The following is a 20,082-nucleotide window of genomic DNA, read 5'->3' on the forward strand; positions in this document are numbered from 1 at the left end:
AGCTATATACTTGCTAGTTCTTTTCTTCATGTAGAGTGTGGGAAATGTTTATTCTAAAGCTCAGATTTCTCACTGATGTGAGAAATGTTGTAAAGCATTTCACGTTGACTGGAGCTAATTAACAGCGATGCTCCGGCGTTGTTCTTGGTTTTAAGCAGAAATACACACTACAATACCTTTTATTTTGTTGTTCAATAGATTTTTGCTTGAAAGTAGATAAATTCAATATCCTTACCATTTTAACTGTTTTTCACTTTAAAAATTTTGGTCGATACACTGGAAATATTTCCACTGGCATGTTGCTTTTTATGTTTTAAAGTAAAATGTAATTCGGTGAATTTGTGACCTTCTCTAAGTACAGTGTATATGTGAAACATACTGCTTTGTCACTGCATTTCTAAATCTGAGCTACATTTTTAAAGTAGATATACAAAGAAAGCAAGTCCAGACATAGAGAAAGCTGAAAGACACACCAGTTATTTATTTTCCCTTCTCTCATACACAAGATAACTTTGAATCAGAAGTAAGTGCTGCTATCCTCTACATCCTACCTTTACTTCTGTTTATCTGTGGAGATACATACATTCACGGAGTTAAAAACTGGAATAATAAAAAGCTATTTCAGTGCTGTAAAAGCAGAAATTTTCTTATTTTGCAAATCAGGTTGTTTAAATATTAAAGATGTGTGGAATGTGTAAGAATTCATCATCTAACTTTAGTTAGTACCTCTGAAATTTTAATATCTAGAGATATGCAGTGCAATGAATTTCATTTAATATTAAAACAAACTACCACTTCTAAATAATTTGCTTTTAAACATCTCGTGTTTCCCATTAGCTGCACACACACACACAAAAGAAGTCTCTGTAATTTTCATCTGGCTACTAATTTACCCATCACCTCTTCATGCCACTTTTCAAATTTTTTATCCTTGTTTCAAAAGTGTTGTTTTCTTTTTCCTAGAAAGTTTCTTCATTCCTGCCCATACTGCCTCTAAGAAATCAGAACAAGATATTATCCTAAACCCAGAGGGTCTAAAACTAGTAATTTGAAGATTTCAGGTTCAAGAGCTTCAACTCTGCATCACATAGGAACCTGTCCCCAGTCTGCAACAGGAGCTCTATCTCCCACTTGGAATCTACGCCTTTTGAAGTCGTACCTTGTGGTCAGTCCCTGGTCACCACTCTCACTAACCCTCTGGGGCATCAGATTCTCCTTATGCTAAGGAGGGATGCAGGAACAGGCAGTTGGCTAAAATGTGCAAAAACAAGCTCCAGAGTGCAAACACCAGAGGGAAGTCTGTCAGCTGTTGGATTGCAGAAGAAATCAATCCCACCTGAAATACTGCATATGTTTTATGCTGACAGTAGGAAGAACCTACCCTTTCTCTCCATCCGCTGTTATGCCCCTCAGACAACCATGACATATTCTTGGACCCCTATGAAATCACACTTCTATAAAGTGGGATTGGAGCTGAGAGGCCTCTTCAGGCTCGGGGTCAGTGAGAGTGTACTACATCTTTTGTTTCTGTTATGCTGCTCCTGCTGCTTCTAGGGATATGAGAGCAAAGAGAATAAGGAGAGACTTGTGACTGAGATGTTAGCTGCACAGTTCAGCAGGCTATTTTCTTGTTCCCCCTCATGCTACAAATTTCCAGAAGATCATTGAGCCTATTTCTTCTGCTCTCTCTAACCTGTTTTCTTCATTTGGGTAAAACACTTTTCTCACTCTTTTTTCTCTGATTGAAGCTGGGCCTATTTCTGGAGTTTAGACACTACTGTCAGATGATTAAGCTCCCCTTAATCTATACATCATCATCGCCTTTGTCATCACCTTTTCACCAGAAAGTAAGAATCATCAAAGACCCTATGTGTGACCGTGGTCATCCACGCAATAGAGAAAGCAGAAATCTGTGACAGTTCAGAGCACAGACAGTTTTTCATTCTTTTTCATCTGCAGAAAAATACATACTGAAATTGCAACTTGTGGTAGGTGTCCACATGCCTTAAGAAGAAAATAGATTCTGCTTGTAATATATCAGTATTCAATCATCTATGTACATGAAACGCCTTTCTATGGAATTAAGTATTCAAAAGGAAGAATTCTCTCCTTCAGCACAACCATTGTATATTCCAATTCTTCCATATCCTCTTGTTTTCTCTCTATTTCCTCTGGCTTTATGATTTTCCTTTGGGTTTCTTATCTTCCTCTTTCTGTGCAGCCATTTGAGTTCCCATTATTGCCATCTGCATTTCCCTTCCTTTGTCTCGTTCCTGTCATTACTTACTAAGATTTTGAAAACAAAGCAGCTAAAATTGAAATGTTTTCTGGAGGCATTAACTTCATTGTTATGTTTATACACGGTTAACTGAGAGTTAGAGACATCTGAAAAATGTGACTGCAATTCCTGTGCAGTCTGAATATATCAGCTGGGTTATTGAGATATATTACATAGGCCATATATCTAACATCTCAGATCTCCAAACCATGTGCATTTTTTAAAAATAACATTGGTCTTCACATCGAGGGCAGATCATACTTTTCAGTTAGAAAGTACCATTCTGTTTTTTTCTGGAAGTCCCCTTACTGGAAGTATTTTGGTGGAGCAAAGATTTCCAAAAGCAACCCTCTAATCTTATTTCAATTGTATTGTACTGGATATGAAGCTAGAATTTCAAAGGTAATCCGATTCTTAGCATAAAAGTGAAAACCATGTTTCAGATTAATTGATATTTCTCCTTTTCCTGACTGTGTTGGGTTTGAAGAAGCCCTTTTACTTGAGGTGTTAAAGGCTTATTGGAGCAGCCTGTCAAAGTACATTCTTCAGGCCCAGTTAGCTCCTGATACACCAGCACGAATTGGCAGCAGAGCTGACTCCTGTGCCCTCTCCCTTCCTCTTTCCCTGCAGAAACACTTAGACTGGAAACAGAGAAGATACATAGGGAGCAGAAAAGTGGGGCTACAGCAGTGAGAAAGAAAAGTATTAAATCTAGTGAAAGACAGGTGGTAAAAGCTTTCTGGAGGCCTCTTCCTTTTGGGTCACATACCCAAAGAGCCCAAATTAACTGTGACTTGGATAGAGACAATGAAAAATGGGTTCCCATATGCTTCCAACGTGTGACTGCTTTCTCCAGACAGACTGAAATCGTTAGGGAACTTGTCTCAGGACCGAGTATGGGAGCCCTGGAACAGCTGATCATAACAGGCACTATGGATTTGTGGGAGCTTTAGTGTGGACTTTTCAGTGGAAATTAAGAATGCAGTACATTCATGTACCTGTGTGATGGCAGTTTGGCTTATTTTGTTGAGAAACCTGAGACTGGAAAGACCTCAGGACTTCACATGCTGTGAAGTACAGGTATATAGTGATGCCTTAAGTTTTAGCTTTCATATTTTCCAGATTCTGTTCTGCATTAGTAGATAACTCTGGAGTTCATATAAGGTGTTAGCAAGTTCTCTTCACATTTTAGTTAGACAAAACAATTATTTTCCAGTGTAAGAACCAGGGACACCATTGCAGCTTCAGGCCCAAAAGGTATAAACAACAGCAAACTGAGGATAGCAATCTGGGAGGATGGGACTTCATAACCTGAAACTATAATTGGACAATTAAACCAAATATGATAACGGACTATATGTAAATATGTAAAACTTATAAAAGTGTGACTTGGAGTCCATCTTGAGTCTGTCTTGGGTGGAGCCACAGCTGGGGTCTTGCACTGCCCAAGGTGTATCCTTTGAAGATGTTTTAATAACAACAGCTGAGATAAGTAATGCCACTCCCTGAGAAAGGAGGTGGCTGGGATTGGTTCACTGGTTTGTTGAGACTACACATGTGATGGATGACATAATAAGTACAGAGAAGCAGTATTTCCATGAATATTGAGCATTAACATAGAGACAGAAATACTTTCATCCAACTGAAACATTTGTTCCTATTCACTGTTCCAGAGTTTTATAAGGACAAAAGCTTTGCAAACTTCTCTATATATTGAATTCAGGTTGGGTGTAGCGTTGATGTAGATGTCAGGTTATCAGTGTTACCTTTGTAATTGAGTGGTTAATGGTCTTGATCTCCAGTAATACCCTTTCTGAAAAAGACAGCATTGAGACATTTCAAGGACAAAGAAGCTTTGTTGGTATAGGATTCCTCAAAGTTACTGGAACTGAGACAAGAAAGAGCCAGTGTGTATCTTCTGTCTTACTGCCTGCACACAGCAGGTGACCACATGTCACCGAGTAATTTCTACATCAGGGTTCTGTGCATGCTGCAGAAAGACATACACATTCAATTTAAAGTGATAGAGGATCTATCACTCTTATATCGTCACTGTTAAAGATTTGCACCTTATTTCAGCTGGAGTTTGCCTAGCCTAAGATTTCAGCTCTAAAGTGTCATGTTTTTTTCTACTTAATTAAAATGACATGTAGTAGGAAATTGTTTCCTAGTTACATGTAAACTGTCACTGTGTCACCTCAACCTCTTTGCTGCTCCCCTGGAAAAACACACTTAATTGATTTCATATGCAGAAAAAAATACTTCTGTCTTATAAATAAATATAACTAAAATGTCAGTTCTGAGCTGGGGTGGAAATGGAGTGCATAAGAGAAAACAAAAAGGAAGATACTGTTTGTATTTGCAAAGATATTTTTTTAAAAACCCAATACTCCTAAGAGTATCATATAGGAAGAGAAAAGAGTTTAGATTGTGGTACATGTTTTTTGTTTCCATTTGCTATATGAATTAAACAAGCAGATGGTGATTCCTCCTATCATGAAAAGACTCATAAAATCTTGTGGTTCTTTTTCTTCAGAGGTCATATCAACTATTCAGGGTAACATTTTTGCTGCTCCAAATAGTGATGTATGTAGCTCGTGCTCTAAACTAGATAACACTGAAGAGAACATTCGAAATAAGAGAAGACCTTTGGATCTTACAACATTGCTTACTGACTCAACAGGATAAACATGGTTTCTCCAGGTTGCTCCAATTTCTGCAGCTTCCAGAAAAAAGGTTGCATTACACACTGCATTAACATAATGATGGAACTGATTCCAAGATACAAAGTACTGTGAGGAAGAGGAACCCTAACTTTAAGATAACACCACAAAAGAAGTTGCCCTATATAGCCTGCCTTTTTAAGAGCTCAGAAAAAGGTAGAACAGCCAAATGTGAATTGTCATGATGCAAATGTGTTGATATTCCACATACACCCAGATACACCTGGGAAAGTTCAAAAATTAATGAAGTTTAGAAAGCTTTCAGACACGATTCTGATAGCACTCTTTGAAGCCAATCACTCTATACTTAGCCCCTTTGAGCATCTTGTTTTAGAAGCAATAGGTAGTACTGTTGTCTGAGGAAAGGGTACTGAGTTATATGAGCTACTGGTCTGATTTGACTTTGCCTTTTTATATAATCTTTTCTCTAAGCCTAACCATTGCTCTATGAATAATGTTCTAGTTTCTGTGAACTTTTGAATATTCACACCATCCCCATTTCTTTCCTGTCCCTGCAATATTACCAGGATTTTTGTCTAAGCTGTAATAGCCTCATGCGTCTCCATGAGCTTTACCCCTTCATTAGAGCCTGGATTTTATACGTGCAGCACACTACTGAAAATGAGTGGCAGAAGTTTTCCTCACTTCAAGCAATAAAGATTAGCAGAGAATTTCCAGAATACACCATCTCAATTTCTTTACTTTATTCCTCCAAGCTTTGGTACTACCATACATTACAGTGCAAGCTCTTCATTGCCAAGCAGAGAATGACAAGAAAAAAAAAAAAAAAAAAAAAAAAGGCAGGAGGAAAACTCGTAATATGACTTCTTCACTTAAATATATCCCTAATACCCTAATACAGAGGACTTCAGAATAAAACTAAATTTTTAAAAACACTCCATAAAAAATTGTTGTTCTGTGTCCAGCTGTGTTGAGGGTTTTTGACTGACTGTTACTGGTTTCTGCACCAGTCAAATATCTTCTCACCTCTGGGCTTCCCAAAAATACTCCCTAAAGGAATAATGTAATTACATCTCTAGAAGCCAAGAAAGCTTTTCCATTAATTTCAGTACAATGAAAACAAGGTCACTTCTGCATGTTTTGAAGACCTTTCTCAAACTTCTCTACAGATCTGTTTTTGATAACACTGGGCCTGCCCTTTCTCTAGTAGGAAAGGCTTTCTCCACATCCTAGGAAGTTGTTGGTTGCAGGTCATATTTCACTTTCCATATCAAAAGAGCCTGCTGGTATGCCTCTTAGCATAATTCAGAGACTTATCACTTAAGACCCCTTTACTCCCTCCTCGATTTTAGCACATAACTTTCCTGTGTTACTGTGCTGTAAAATCTGTTCTTCCTCAGTGAAGTGTCAAAATCATCCAAATAGATTGAGCTGAGCTCACTTGCCTACAGTCTGATCAGCTGCCTTCTGTTTCTAATAAAGTCTGGAGTCTTTTGGAGAGCAGGATTCCATGCTGGTTTTGCAGAGCTTTGCACATGTTAGCATTGCTCTGGCTTGTTTCTTCATGCTTGCTCTCCATTCTTACAGCAGCCTCTCTCATTATCCTAATCCTGTGTGAGATAATGCTAGAAGAAAATGCTTGATTCTCTGGTTTTTTCCTTTTCTATAAGCATTTTTCAGTACATGCATGTTGAGAAAAGTGTCACCTCTACCTCCTAGCTTTAGTGTCTTCTTTATTATTTCTCTAGTTCTTGGTTCTGTCTCGAGCAAGGATAGTACTGGAACTGTCAGTTTCTTTTGTCAAAGTAGAACCTTTGGTGTATATACTTTGCCATAAGTCCACATCTTTCTGCCTTCTGTGAATAAGCCACACACACACAATCACAGGTGCTGCAAGCAGAGGAAAGAGGCGGGGCAGCAGAGATACCCAAAAAAGTCTTATAATTCGAAATCGTTCAGCTCTGTTCAAGCCTAATGTAAAATAGATTAAGCTGTGGCCTGAGTTGCTTTTATCTGTTTAACAATCTTTTAAGGCAAGAATTGCCCATTGTTTCAGGAAAAAAATATTTTTGCCTGCATGACACCATATTAATAATAATAAAATTTTTAACATTAAAATCAATTGGTTTGGAGTATCCTACAATCTGTAGAGGGTATTGTTGCACACTACTATTTTATTTTCTTAGAGCACTGATTATTTGGTGAATGTATCTCCACATTACAGGAAAGGACTGAAGAGCACTTTATTTTGCAGAAATATATATATAGATCCTTTTAAGTAAATATCAAGTTTTGTTAGGCTAAACTGTGTCTATGGCTATTGGACTGAAAGCAAAAGGCAAACTGTAAATCATGGTAGGTCCAAGGAAGTAGTAAAAATCTGAGGTTTAAAAATAATCCTGCAAGAAAGAAAGGTCAGGCTGATATCCCTCTAACAGCCCTGAAACAAAGTTTTTGAAGTGATAATGCCAGCCTACCCCAACACTCCCTGTAAAGAAATTTTCAGGGCAAACAGAGCAAGCCTGTCAGCACAGTTATGGAGCAGGGTACACATGGGAACTCTTGCACTCCAGCACTTCGTTCCACACTCAACATCACAGCAAAGGCTACTCAGAGGGTAGCTCACTCATTTTTTAAAAGATGACAATTTACTTCAGCAGTCGCCATCGGGCTGAAACATTCTGAGCAGTGTAGGCTGATGGGGCTGAAAATACAGATAGTTGTGATTACTTTTTACTATTATTACTTATTAGATTTCCGAGGGAAAAGAATGACAAAAGAGCAGTGGGTTATTGGTATCACTGCCCGTGGGTTATTGTGGGTTGTGAGAGGTGATAGAGAGCTGTTTGCTGTCACCAAGGAAATGCAGGATAAATTTAGGAGGAGCAATATCATTGCACCTGACCGGGTCAAGGTTATAATGGTGGTTGTTGGGCATGTGCTGATGCTATTAAACCTCTATTAGCATGGAAGGGCTTGATCCTATTCTACCAAGAGCTGGAGGAGGTCTCTCATCGTAACTTCAGCGGGAAAAGGATCGGGCCCTGACAGTATACCCATGGCAAATATTTCTCTGACACGGGGAGAAAAAAAATGTCGCCAGATTTTAAACGGAATAATCCCAAATTTTAAAGCCTTTTGAAAATTTTCGAGTTTAATTCACAGAGATTTGATAAAGACTTTTCGAGAAGTCCTAATGATTGGGGGGTGGGGGGTGGAGAGAAAAGAGGGGGGAAAAAAAGAAGAAAGGAATGAGAGGATGGCACTTGAAAACCGTAATTATGTGAATGTCAGTAGTAAAAGCATCCTTCTCAGGCTGTCCATATGAAACCTGAACACAAATAGAAACTTGTCATACCAGAGAGGAAAGAAGCCCTCTAAGTGTGTATTTTTCCCATTTCACTAATTTATAGCCTGACGGTAAAAGCCTGGGAGAGCGGCAGGCAGGTGGCGTGGTTAGGTGTCGCTTTGCTGGGGTGTTTTGGGATGCGCTGGGGCTGCCGCCGGTGTCCGTGCCAGCTCTGCCTCGGCGGGGCGGGGGTGGGCAGCGAGGGACTCCCCTCGGGAACCGGCCCAGCCCTCGCTCCGCAAACGCCGCGGCCACCGCCTCCATCGCTTCAAAGCCAGCGAGCCCTGGGCCCGATCCCGGGCATGGTTCACCCCCCTCCCGCCCCGAGCTTTTCCCCTTCGTAGGCAGAGGGGTCCGGCCCAGGGGCACGCCGCTACTCCCGCCAGCTCCTAGAAGAAAGGGATGCAGCAGGCATCTTCTCCCCTCCGCGTCGCAAGGAATTTCAGCTTGTTTTTTCTTTCCTGCTGTTTCCTATTCATTTTCGCCCGGGAAACCCGAAGAGTGCTTTGCACTCCAAACCGCCGAGCGATGGGGCGGTAAGGATAACATTCAGGGGTTGAAAAAATTAGCTATTGCCTGGAGAATATCACTTAAAAACTGCTCCGAAATATTCTGTAGCTCTTTAATTGAAGTAAACAAAGTGCAATAAATTCTAACTCAAATATGATTGCACTGAGATTAAGCTCTAATTGCTTAAGGCTCAGGTGGAATCTGCAGGCTAAAGCCTATAAGAACAATCTGAATTTCACAATCATTCTGTCAAAAGCAAAGAGATGAGAGCCCACACGCTTCCTAACAAGTCATTTTTAACAGTTACAAGCTCCTTACAAAGACCACACAGGGAGTCTAAGAGATGCAAATCTAATCCCTGGTCATTCTGCAGGCCTTCAACAAAGATGTACTAAAGCCTAATAGAAAAGAAATCAGTTCTCTGTCACCAGCTCCTACTAAAATCTATTAGAGAAAGTACGGATCTTGTATTTACAGCAGTTCCTTTTAAAGGTTAAGGACAAGTACATATAAAAGGTATAATTTTTTAAAATGTGAAATATTTAATGAAATCCATCATCTGCTCTCTTTTATTCCTGAAGATGCTTTGGTATTTAGTTTGTATTCATTGAGCAAAAGAATTATCCCTTTGTTGTTTGAAATATTAGCAACAGATTTTTTCTTTTAATGTTAGTCATTTGGACGAGTGCCGTTTTTTGGGGAGGGTTGTTGTTGTTGTTTTGTTGTTTTCTGGGGTTTTTTTTTCCCCTTTCCCGGTTCCCTCATTTAAAAACCCGTACAGGGACCTTAAAACAGCGGTTGGTATCTTTTCAAAATACCTTGGAGTATCTCCATCCCGTCGATAGTTTGGCCACTGTCCAGGAATGAATATTTAAATCAAACTAATATGTAAATAAAGAAGAATAAAAAGTCCGTCTGCACTTTGGCAAATGATACACAGAAATAGCCAGCCTTTTCTAGGATCCTCTGATAAGTTTTGGGTTTAATGACCTTTTTTTCCACTCATAACTCTCTATATACTGAATTAACCCTGTATCCCGGCAAATCTCACCCTGATTTAAGTTCGGCTCTCTATTATACGTTTGAATAACTCAACACGAAAATAAACGTTTTTTTACACGAACACACTCTTGCTAAGACGCATCTACGCACACTTTAGTGTATATGCATACACCATGATTTTGCAGAAAGTCTGCAATAACACGGGACACACACATACATTTGTATCACTACTAATTTTTAGGTCACTTCTGTTCCTAAAACATTCGCCTGTTCCTTCTGCCGAAGCGCGGTGGACATGGGGGTGGGAGCAGTTCTTAAATTACAACTGGAATAAGAGACTGTGTAAACACGCGATGCTTCTGGGGGTAACGTGTCTTTCTAGTTCGGAAGTGCTACCGATCTGGATAAAGTTTTGACCCCCGATATATCGCTGTATCTTAGTCACATACACAGACACACGCACACACACATACACGCACGAAGAACTAGACTGTTCTTTAGGAATTATGCGAAAAAAGGAAATCGGATAGGAGTCGTTTCCCTGTTCGGCTGACAGCCCTGGAATGGTTTTCCCAGGTGACGAGAAATTCGGCGCTATTCAACTGGGTGGCTTGAGGAGGGGCGAAAAACACGTGGGGGCAAAATCTACTCCTGGCTCCCCATGATCATCACATACATTTTGGTGGGAAAAGTAGCGTAAATAAAACCATGGGTGTTTGCGCTAGGGAAATAACTTTTCCTAAGACGAGTTGGTCCTTTTTCTTTCTCCTTTTTCTCACCCCATACCCACTTCCCCACACCGTGATCTTCGTGAGTGAATCGGCTCCAGCCACTGGGCAGGGGGAAAGCAGCTCTCCCTTGGAAACAGCGGCGACTGCGAAGCCCTGCTTGGGCACAGCAAGTGGTGATCCCCCCGAGCGGTGCGGAGCGCTGCAGCTCGGAGCCCCGCGGCGCCCCTCGCTCGCCGGCTCTGAGGGCCGCTTCCTTCTAGAAATTGGCCAGCAGCTTCCCCCCACGACAAAATTTCTATCGTAAATGTGAAGCCAGCTCGGCTGGTCATGGGAAGGGTCCTACGAATTAACTTTTTTTTTTTTTTTTTGAAAGAGGGACAGGACAGAACAGGTTTGTCACTGTGAAACCTCGGGCCGGGGAGGACGCTCTTCAAAGCACAGAGCGCAGCCTTTCGGGACCTCCAGCATCTGGTCCCTTGCCGGGCCGTCTGGCCCGAGCCCTTACTAGGGCTCAGACCTAAGCAGCCGGCGCGGAGGGAGGAATGTGGGTCTTCCTTGACGGGCAAGTCAAGGGGTAAGCAAAGTAAAAATCCCAGTGGAGAAAAGTTTCCCGGCTCTTTCTTGCACGGGAGAAAGAGGGGTTGCAGGTCGCAGGGAACGGAGTGAGAAAAGGGCTGGGTGAGCAGTGGGTCCCGGAGTTCTGTCCGGAGCTGCCCCTCCCGCGCATCCAGCGAGCGGGAGAGCGCCGGGCCTGCCGCGCCCCGGGACGAGCCCCGGTGCTCTGCACAAATCCACCTGTCCTCCTCGTAGGTGTGTGCGTGGCTTGCAAGTCAGTAATAACAGTTTATGCCTCTTGTAGGGCTAATTCAGATTTCTACGACATTGCCTTATTTATTCAAATATTTATTTATTTACCATTCTTCCCCCCCCCCCCCCCCCCTTCCCAACAGCTGATTTGGTCTTTTAAAGTGGAAGAGAATAAAACAGTGTGGAGGAGGGTGGGAGCACGGAAAAGCAGCACTGCTGTGACTGGGACGGAAACGCTATTTAACTATGAGAAACAAGTGTCTGCCTTCAAAATCCAAACAGAGAACAGGGCGGAGGGTCGGGCCGGGCCGGGCCGGGCCACTGCCTGCAACTCCGGCGCGCTGTCAGCGATGAGCGCGGCCGCAAAAACACGTAAATGAGGGAAATGGGAAATGCCGATTAATTCACCGTGCGCGGGGCTGGGAGTGCCTGTATTCCGCCTTTGGCACCTACAGGCGAGCCTCGGCTTCCTTGCCCGTTCCTATCAGGCAGGATAATTATGGTGGAGGACGCGCAGGCCTCCTGGCTTTCTCCTGGCATTCTCCTGGCTTGGGGTACTTGAGGAATAAGAAAAAATGCTCTAGAGCAAGAAGAGGCGGGGAAGTGCTGTGCCTGCTTGGAGTAGGGATGGCTGCGGGAAGGGTGGGGGGACGAGGCGAGAGAGGGGGTCTGCCCTCCCTGATGCCATATCATCCCCAGAGCTTTGTGGTCTGACTTTGTGCATCCTTTTCCCCACCCTCTCAGTAGGACACTGCGCGGCTCTCGAGGGCACAGCCGCGGGGAGTCTCGGTTTGCTTCGGCACCCGCGGGTGGGTGTGTGTGCTGCCCTGGGTCCTGGCTCCGGCGGATGGGACTCCTCCGGAGTAGAGCTGGCTTCGGTGCCGGGCTCTTGGCTCGGCGGGAGGTAGCTCCTCTTAAGAATCCCTACACCTGTCCCTCCTCTGGGCTTTATTTTTAAAAATAAATTACCATTTTCTAGGGATCATTTACCCCGTGAATTTTTGATTAAATTACCGTTAACCTTAAGCGATTGATAGGACAATCAACAGGCTTTTTCAATCACCATTTTTACTTGGTGGGCTTTTGTTTTGTTTGTGTGTGTGTGTGTGTGTGTGTGTGTGTGTGTGTGTGTGTGTGTGTTTTCCACCCAGACTCTCTCTGTAGGTCAAAACCTTGCTTTCTAAAGCAATTAAGGGATATTTCTAAAAATTAGATTAAAAATACGTCGTGATTAATACCATCGTGAAAAAGAAATGGTCTGCAGCAGGAAGAAAATATTTGGAGCTTGTCTGTAGATTCCCTCACCTACCACCTACTCTGAATGCGTCCTGTATCTTACAGCGTGTCCGGCCCTCATGATTGCAAATAGGCCTGTTTTCAAATGGAAATAGGACTTCCAAACTGATTATGTGTATTGAATCGGAATCACTCGCTAGATCCTCTTGTATAAAATGTATTGAAAAAACCATGATGGTTGCACAGCGCTGAAACTGGCTTCTTCTCATCTCAGGGAGGTCGATCTATTTTGCAACTTTTTGCCATTTGTGAATGTTTCAGCTAGATAATTACGCTACCATTGTGGAAAGGCGATGCACTGACACAAACACACACACACACATACACTCCCCCGCACACACACGCACACAGCCACCACCGCAGAGCCTACTCTGTGCACAGCCCACGCCGTGCCCAGACTTCCACGACAAGAACACGCCCGGCCTCCCCACGGCAGAGCAGCTCCAGCTCCTCGCCACTGCCACACAAGCGCGCGTGTCCCAGGCTCCGCCACCGCCACGCACAGCCTCCCCGTGACACTGAGCACAAAATACACCATCCACCAGCACCCTCCCCAGCGCCGCAGGACAACACGGTTCCCAGGTCTGGGTTCCGCCTCGTGAGCCATTATTTAAAGACAAGCAGACTGTGTATGTATGTATGTCCATGGAAAAGTCAGAGCCAGGGAGCAACAGCTGTTGCTCACACACTGAAGAATGGGGACAAACTCCATGCAAAGGTTTCGCCTATTGATACGTAATGAGAGCTTTAAACTCTGCCATATCTCCCGAAGAATATCCATTCGAATTTTAAAAAATAATTAAAAAGCAATGACAGAAAAGGGAGATCTGGACCGAGCAGAAAGCAGTCTAGGGAGAAAAATCGGTGGCAGGAAGAGGGGTTCCCCCGCCGCGCCCCCCGTTGGGGGAGGGAAGCAGCCCTGCACGTCCGCGCTGCCCCGCTCCCACCCACTATCGTCCCTCCTCTGCTCACCCAAACTTTCTCAGGTGCTTCCTCGGGAATTGCTTTCTCAACCAACCAAACGAAACCCGAGCTGGGATGGGGTGGGGGTGCCCACTCCTGTGTGCCTGAGCCCCCGCGGCCGGGCTGGCCGGGCAGACAGGGTCCGGGGCCGCCTCTCCGTCGAGCACCGCCAAGGCAGAGGTGGCCCGGTACCACCCAGCAGAGTTCCTCGAAAGTGGCTGCCACAGGAAACTCCTGGCTGCTGGGACCTATCCTCTGTCCTTGCCGCACTAGCACAGTACCTTTGCGAAGACGTAAATTCTTCCGCCGCATCCCGTCCTCGATCTTTTTTGGGTTACCGAGGAGGTTCCACGCATTTCCCTGCCATTTACCCCGCTAGGCAAGTGTGTTGTGTGTTTCAGTGACGAGTCCCCGAGCCCCATGCCACTCGCCCTAGCTATGGCAAGGCGCCATAGGCGGTCAACACCTTGTCAGGGCGTTTGGGAGCAGCGCTTGGGCGAAAGTCAAAGGGGCTCCTGGCCCGACGTTTGCAGCCCTCCCGCCTGGGCATCGCCCCAGTGCCAAGGACGAGAGGGGCGGTGGGTGCGCACAGCTGGGTCTGCCCGACAGCACCTGCAGCCTGGCAGCCTGGCAGTGCAGTCAGAGCCTGCCATAGTCAGCATTAAGAGAATACAGAGGGAGACAATCGCTGCTCTCGACTGGCTGTAGCCCTCGGGAGAGGAACCCCGCTGGGTTGCAGCCGATTCCCGAGGGCAGCAAAGCTGCGGGGCTGTGTGAGAGCCTGTCCTCGGCAAGCAAGGGACCCCGGGGCCGGGGTGCAGAGCCCACTGGCAAAGGGCAGGATCGACCTCGTTCCCCTCGACGGGGAGCCGAGCCCTGAGCGCCGGCGGCAGCTGTGGCCGTGCCGGGCATTCCTGGCGGGAGGCGCGGGCAGAGAGGACGCGCGGCGGGAAACCGGCCCGGCCCGGGCCCGGCGGCTCCTTCCACGGGCCGGGCAACCCCCGTGGGCCGAGGCGGAAAGTTGCGGGAGGGTCTCCGCGCTGTAAAATTACAGTCTGATCCCCAGACTCCACAGTTACTGCCGTGCATATCAGCTCCTAGATACACCTATCAGATCTACACATATATAATATATAATCGATACACATCTATAAGATATAATGCGTTTATAGACGCATATGTGCAGACTAAGCGGTCCGCATCGGCCATCCATATGTCTTTTTCTCTCTGAAGTGAGCTAATGCAGATAAAGGTGCAGAGGACGAGCTCCGAACACCCTATTTCGCAGTACCAACAGTGCGTTTGCTAAGTAACGCCCAGTATAAGAGCAGTAACGCCCAGTATAAGAGCAAAAGCAGGGACCAAGAAGGTGATGAAGTTAAAGATAATATTTTTAGAGCTTCTCTGAGAAGCAGCAGCACTGAAAACAAAAAGTTTAAAGAAAAAAACGCAGCCAGAGGAACTTCGAAAAAAAGGTGTCCCAGTCACATAATTATTAGGTCAGTAACACGCTGAAATTATTCAGCCACTTCAGTAACACCTTTGATATGAAGCAAAAAAATCTGCTCCCCTTACGATCCCAGATGTCTGCAAGTTTGTCGCCTTCTAGCACGTTATTACTTGCCCAAATATGCGGGATCGAGGAGAACTCCGGTAAAATCCACCAGAACAAATGGAAGTGACGATCTCATACTTTGTTTAGTTTTCTAAGCAATGCAACTATCCTTTTATTCAAAAAGGAAAAAAACAACCAAACAAAAAAGCACGACCCAATCACAAACCCAAACAAACAAAGCCCCCTTTCCTCCCCAAAAACCCCACAAACCAACCAACCTCGTGTACCTACGCTTTATTATTTTCTTGTACACTTTAAGGAGCCCTTGTATTGATGAAGCGCTACTCAGAATGATGTGGGGACTTCTCATTGAATCAATTCAGTAAGTCATGTACGTTCACTAAAACCTGCCATGTTAATTCACATGCTAAAAAAGCATAACCTACAAAGTAATTTAAAATTACTCTGAAAGTCCCGCTCTGTTTAGTGAATAGAAATATTTTTTGAGAAAAGAGTTTTCATCTCATTCGGATATAATTGTTAGCATGAGATACGGAGCTAGCCAGTAAAAACAGACTTAAGTATCTTGGAAAATATTTTTAGAATATACATTTTTAACCTTTTTCCGTTTCTATACGCCAGCTCAGGACAGTAGATTTTTACAGTCTTTCAGAAGTAATGCATTCGGCCATTTGTAAATGTTTTTCCTTCTTAATCTATGTCATGGTAAAAAAACCCCACACGATTTCCCTCTTTGCCCTCCCTCTAACAAAAACCTTTACATCGAAGATTAAATGTCATATGTTACGTTTTCATCTATAGGTTTCCCTAGAATTTTTCTGTGTAGTAAGTTTTTTTAAACTTCTAAACGAATTTCAGTTTCTTTTTACATCAATACTTCTTACATACCATTTTATTTATAACGCTGACCAGAAGCTTTTGAGAGAAAGACATAGAATATAGAAAACTTTGACCTTACCTGCTCCCTAATGTGCTTGCAGCCAGAAAAGACAGGGGGAAAAAAAGTAATTTCATATTATTCACCATTTTGCCAGGGATAGTCGTCTCTCTACCTCATAGGAGCAGCCGCACCGGGTCAGATGTCTGTACACATTTGATACATGTAAACAGTATTATCATTAACTTAGAGTTTTGAGGGTTTTTTTCCCCCCCTGATGGGGATCATGAGAGGAACAGCGGGTCTGAGAGAAAAAAATTCTCAGCTTTGCTCCTTACACGGCTATGAAAGGACTTAAATTCTTCAAAAGTCACTCAGTCCTTAACTCTAGATCTCCTTTGTAAAGGCTAAAGGCAGCGGTCAGAAAAGTTGAACGGGGGCTGCTTTCCCGGCGAGGCCCCTTTACCTGCGCTGCGCTACAAAACTCCTAAAATACTTTTTTTTCCCTCCCCTCCCAGCCGTGGCAACTTCTCTTGGTGTCATCTCAGAGCTGTCTCAGATTACATTGTTTAGGATCTGAACTTTCAACACCATCTTAAGGCCCTGCACTGCCTTTTGAACCGAGATGTAGGCAATGCACTTTTAGACCAGCTCGCTATCCCTTGCCTCTCCGTAGGTGCAGTGACACCGCACCGCGCCCGTCCGCTGCTACCGGGGCCACAGCAGAGCTCGGGGCAAGCCCTGCCGCCCCCGGCTCCCCTGAGCTCTTCCTCCCGAGCATCCCTTTTGCCAACAGACTGCTGTGAAACAAACAAAAAAGCCAATAACGCACTGATCGTTTTGATATGAAGCAGCCCATATGAAGAAGACTTCTGCTATTGTTGCTGTTGTGGCCGTAGTAGTGATGTGGTTTTGTTAGGGTTTGGGATTGTTTTTTGTTTTGGGTTTGTGTTTCGTTTGGGGTTCAGTTTGAGGTTGTTTTGTTGTTGTTGTTGTTGTTTTGGTTTTTCTTTTTTCTTCCCCCCCCCCCCCTTTTTTTTTTTTTCCCACAGCCTGCTGTGGCACTTCACGCACACTTCATGGAACTTAAGAATGAACTCCTATTTACAGCAGGAGAAAATGCCCTCTTCGATTCTCCTAGACTTACAAGCAGTGCCAGGCAGTGGGGGAGTGGGAGGGAATAGCCATTCTTCAGTAGATCCTTTTATCTCTCAAAAAACGGGGTACCCATGGTCTAGCGTGGATAAAGCAGTTATATTGGGAAACGTGCATCTCTTCCATCATTTCAGATTTGAATCATGCTGCCCCTCCCCTTTGCCATGCCATTATTCAAGTCCTGCATTGATTACCGGGAGACTGGAAATCAGCATATTGGAAGAAGCAGGAGTTTAGAGGGAGGAACATATTTTAATTTCAATTTTTAAAAACTATACAGCAACTAAGTTCTCATGAGTGTTCTCAAGGGAGACTGGAGACTAAACTGTATTTACACCCCTGCCTCCAAGTATCTTCATCCTAATCAAGGGATAACTAGTTTGCTAAAAAAAATATGATAAAAGGCAGTATCATAATGTCATAAAAAAACTCTATAAAATTGTTAAAGAGCAGTTTGTTTGCATTTCTCCTGATTGATATGTAAATACAGTTTGAACTGTGTTTGCTCGGTCTCTAGTGCTTAATAAAGAGATGAATTCACCTTTCTGTGGAACAAGTAAACAGACTTTAAACTAAGCCGACATCAGACAAAGTGGAAACGAGTTTATTTAATCGAAACTAAATCTAGTTTAAGGAAGATAAGTCAGTGTACATAATAATCCATTACAGTAATTACACCCACCACCAAATATGTGTTTATGAGGTTGTCGAGACACAATAAAATTACTTTCTTTCCCTCGAAGTCTATAATAAAAAGTCACTGACTGGATCTCTATCAAACATATTAACTCAAATATTCGGGGACGGGGGCTGTAATATTTCTCGGCTGTATTAATGCCTTTCCGTGCTACTCACTTTTGAACGTTCCTGGGTTTGAAAGAACGTACATTAATTACGTATGAAGAGGAAATGTCGAGTTAACCGGAGCACTTTCCCCTCGGTCGTGTGTATAAACTCCTGGAGAAACTAACCCAAACTAAAAAGAAAATCCTTAAAGTTAACCCTGCTCTCGCTTCCTCCGCGGAAGCTGGCAGCTCTGCACCACGGACCAGGAATCCCCAACACTTTCTTCTTTTAGCAGGAATAACAGCGCTAAGCTCCAGGCACTCTGCCGCCCCCCGCCACCCATCCCCCTGCCATGCTTAACACGATGTTATAGATCTAAAATGAATATTCTGCGTAGAAGAAAAACAAACAAAAAAAATGAATAATCTTTGGGTTAGCTAAGAATGTCGCTGTATAAATCAGGACATAACCTAAAGAATGAAAGGTCTCGAAATTCCTATTGACACACGTGATGTCCTCCAGTTAGAAATAAGGGGGAGGGGGTCAGAAAGAATCCGATACTTTTTTTTCTTCCGTGTACTTCCCTTTTTCTCCATCCAGACTAGCACTTGGTGTCCGACTAACATGGGCTATCTTGTATAAATAAAGAATTGGAGCTTTCGAAAGCTGCTACTTAAAGTGGAGGTTGGGTTGTTTCCGTCCCAGGCAACCTGTTTTCTTTCACTTCAAAAATATGATTATTTCGTAACACCTCTATAATTCAGAGTTTTTTCAATGGCTGAGATCACTTTCTATGGATTTGGGGAAAAAACCGCAACCGGGCAGCAGATGCAAAGGAAAACATGCTACAAGGTCTTTTAGAGTGGGGATACTTCATATTTTGTTACACTCACAAAAGCGATATTTGGGACCTGAAAAATAGAGAATTAAGGGATTTCGGACTTCTCAAATACGAGCTGTTTAGCTTCATATGCTTTATATATTTACAGAAAAGTTAACATCTAACCGCCTTGCGTTACCGATAATCTTTGCCTTCCTACCGAACGCCCCTCTGTGTCTCAGCCCGGCGCGCACCTATGCGCGCTCACCCACGTGCGCGCACGCACCTTCTCCTCATCTCCTTCTTTACAAACTTCCCAAATGGCTACACAAAACAACTCCCAACAAACAAACAAACCCCCCTTAGAAAAAACAAAGCGACACGAAAAACAGCATCCAAACCAACCAACTGAAACTGTCTGTGTTCCACCGAGCCGCAGCCTGAGTAGCGGCGTGGGCTCTGCAGGAGAACCTGCGTGGCCGTGTGCAGGGTTGTGCGGTTGGATATGTAGAAAATTAAATATATGGATATGTAGAAAATTAAGCACAGCCTGATAAAGAAAGTTAATTCAAACTACATGTTGTACACAATAAACTATCTTTTTATTTTGATTATAAATAAGGTGACTGTACTTCCCTTAAAATACAAGTACATAGGAAAACCTGGTAGAAATTATCTTTTTGTTTCCTTATAAGGTATTAAAACTGGACACTTTAAATCGGACTCACGTTCTATACTGACAGCAGGTTCTTCGTTATTTTATTTTTTTCTAATGGCGTTAGACTTTTACCTTCTTTCTCCTCCGTGCCTTTGGCATTTGAATTTCTAGTCCCGGAATACTTGGCTTTCTCTAGCAAGAAGTCGCTGAGGTGCCCCCCGCCCCCACCCTCATCCCCCCCAAAATAATCGGGCTAATGAATTTGGAACTCGATTCCTTCGCTCTCGAGTTCGTGAATCTCACGCGTTTTCTTGTCCTGTTTGCACGCTGAGGACTGATCCTGTATCCCGTTAACCCTCTGGTGCAGCTCTCTTTTGGGAACAGGGTCTGGGCCCTGGGAGGGGCAGGGGCCTTCCGGGGTCTGGCAACATCCCGGGTTGTTTTTCCACCAAGAAGAAAAAAAAAAAAAAAGGAAAAAAAAAAAAGAAAAAAAAAAGCGGGGCGGAGGGTGAAGGGAAAGGGAAAAAAAGGAGAGAGATGCAAGGAAAGGAGCGTCAGGAGGGGAAACCAAAGGGGGAAATAAAAAAGAA

The 20,082-nt window shown here is 43.7% G+C and overlaps 1 protein-coding gene across 2 annotated transcripts in view; it reads right to left on the minus strand.

The window, feature by feature from the left end:
• The window catches only part of MBIP (MAP3K12 binding inhibitory protein 1), a 110,123-nt gene extending 96,047 nt beyond the window's left edge, over positions 1–14,076 (minus strand). The window contains exon 1 of one of the 2 annotated variants that reach the window (XM_088167301.1): positions 13,902–14,076. In XM_088167301.1, the coding sequence (XP_088023427.1) occupies positions 13,902–14,042 (141 nt within the window). In that variant the 5' untranslated portion in view covers positions 14,043–14,076. The remainder of the gene's footprint in view (positions 1–13,901) is intronic. The other variant, XM_088167298.1, reaches the window with a different exon arrangement.
• Positions 14,077–20,082: the final 6,006 nt, after the last annotated feature.

Source organism: Sturnus vulgaris, chromosome 6 (genome assembly GCF_052056855.1).
Source record: "Sturnus vulgaris isolate bStuVul1 chromosome 6, bStuVul1.hap1, whole genome shotgun sequence".
NCBI lineage: Eukaryota > Metazoa > Chordata > Aves > Passeriformes > Sturnidae > Sturnus > Sturnus vulgaris.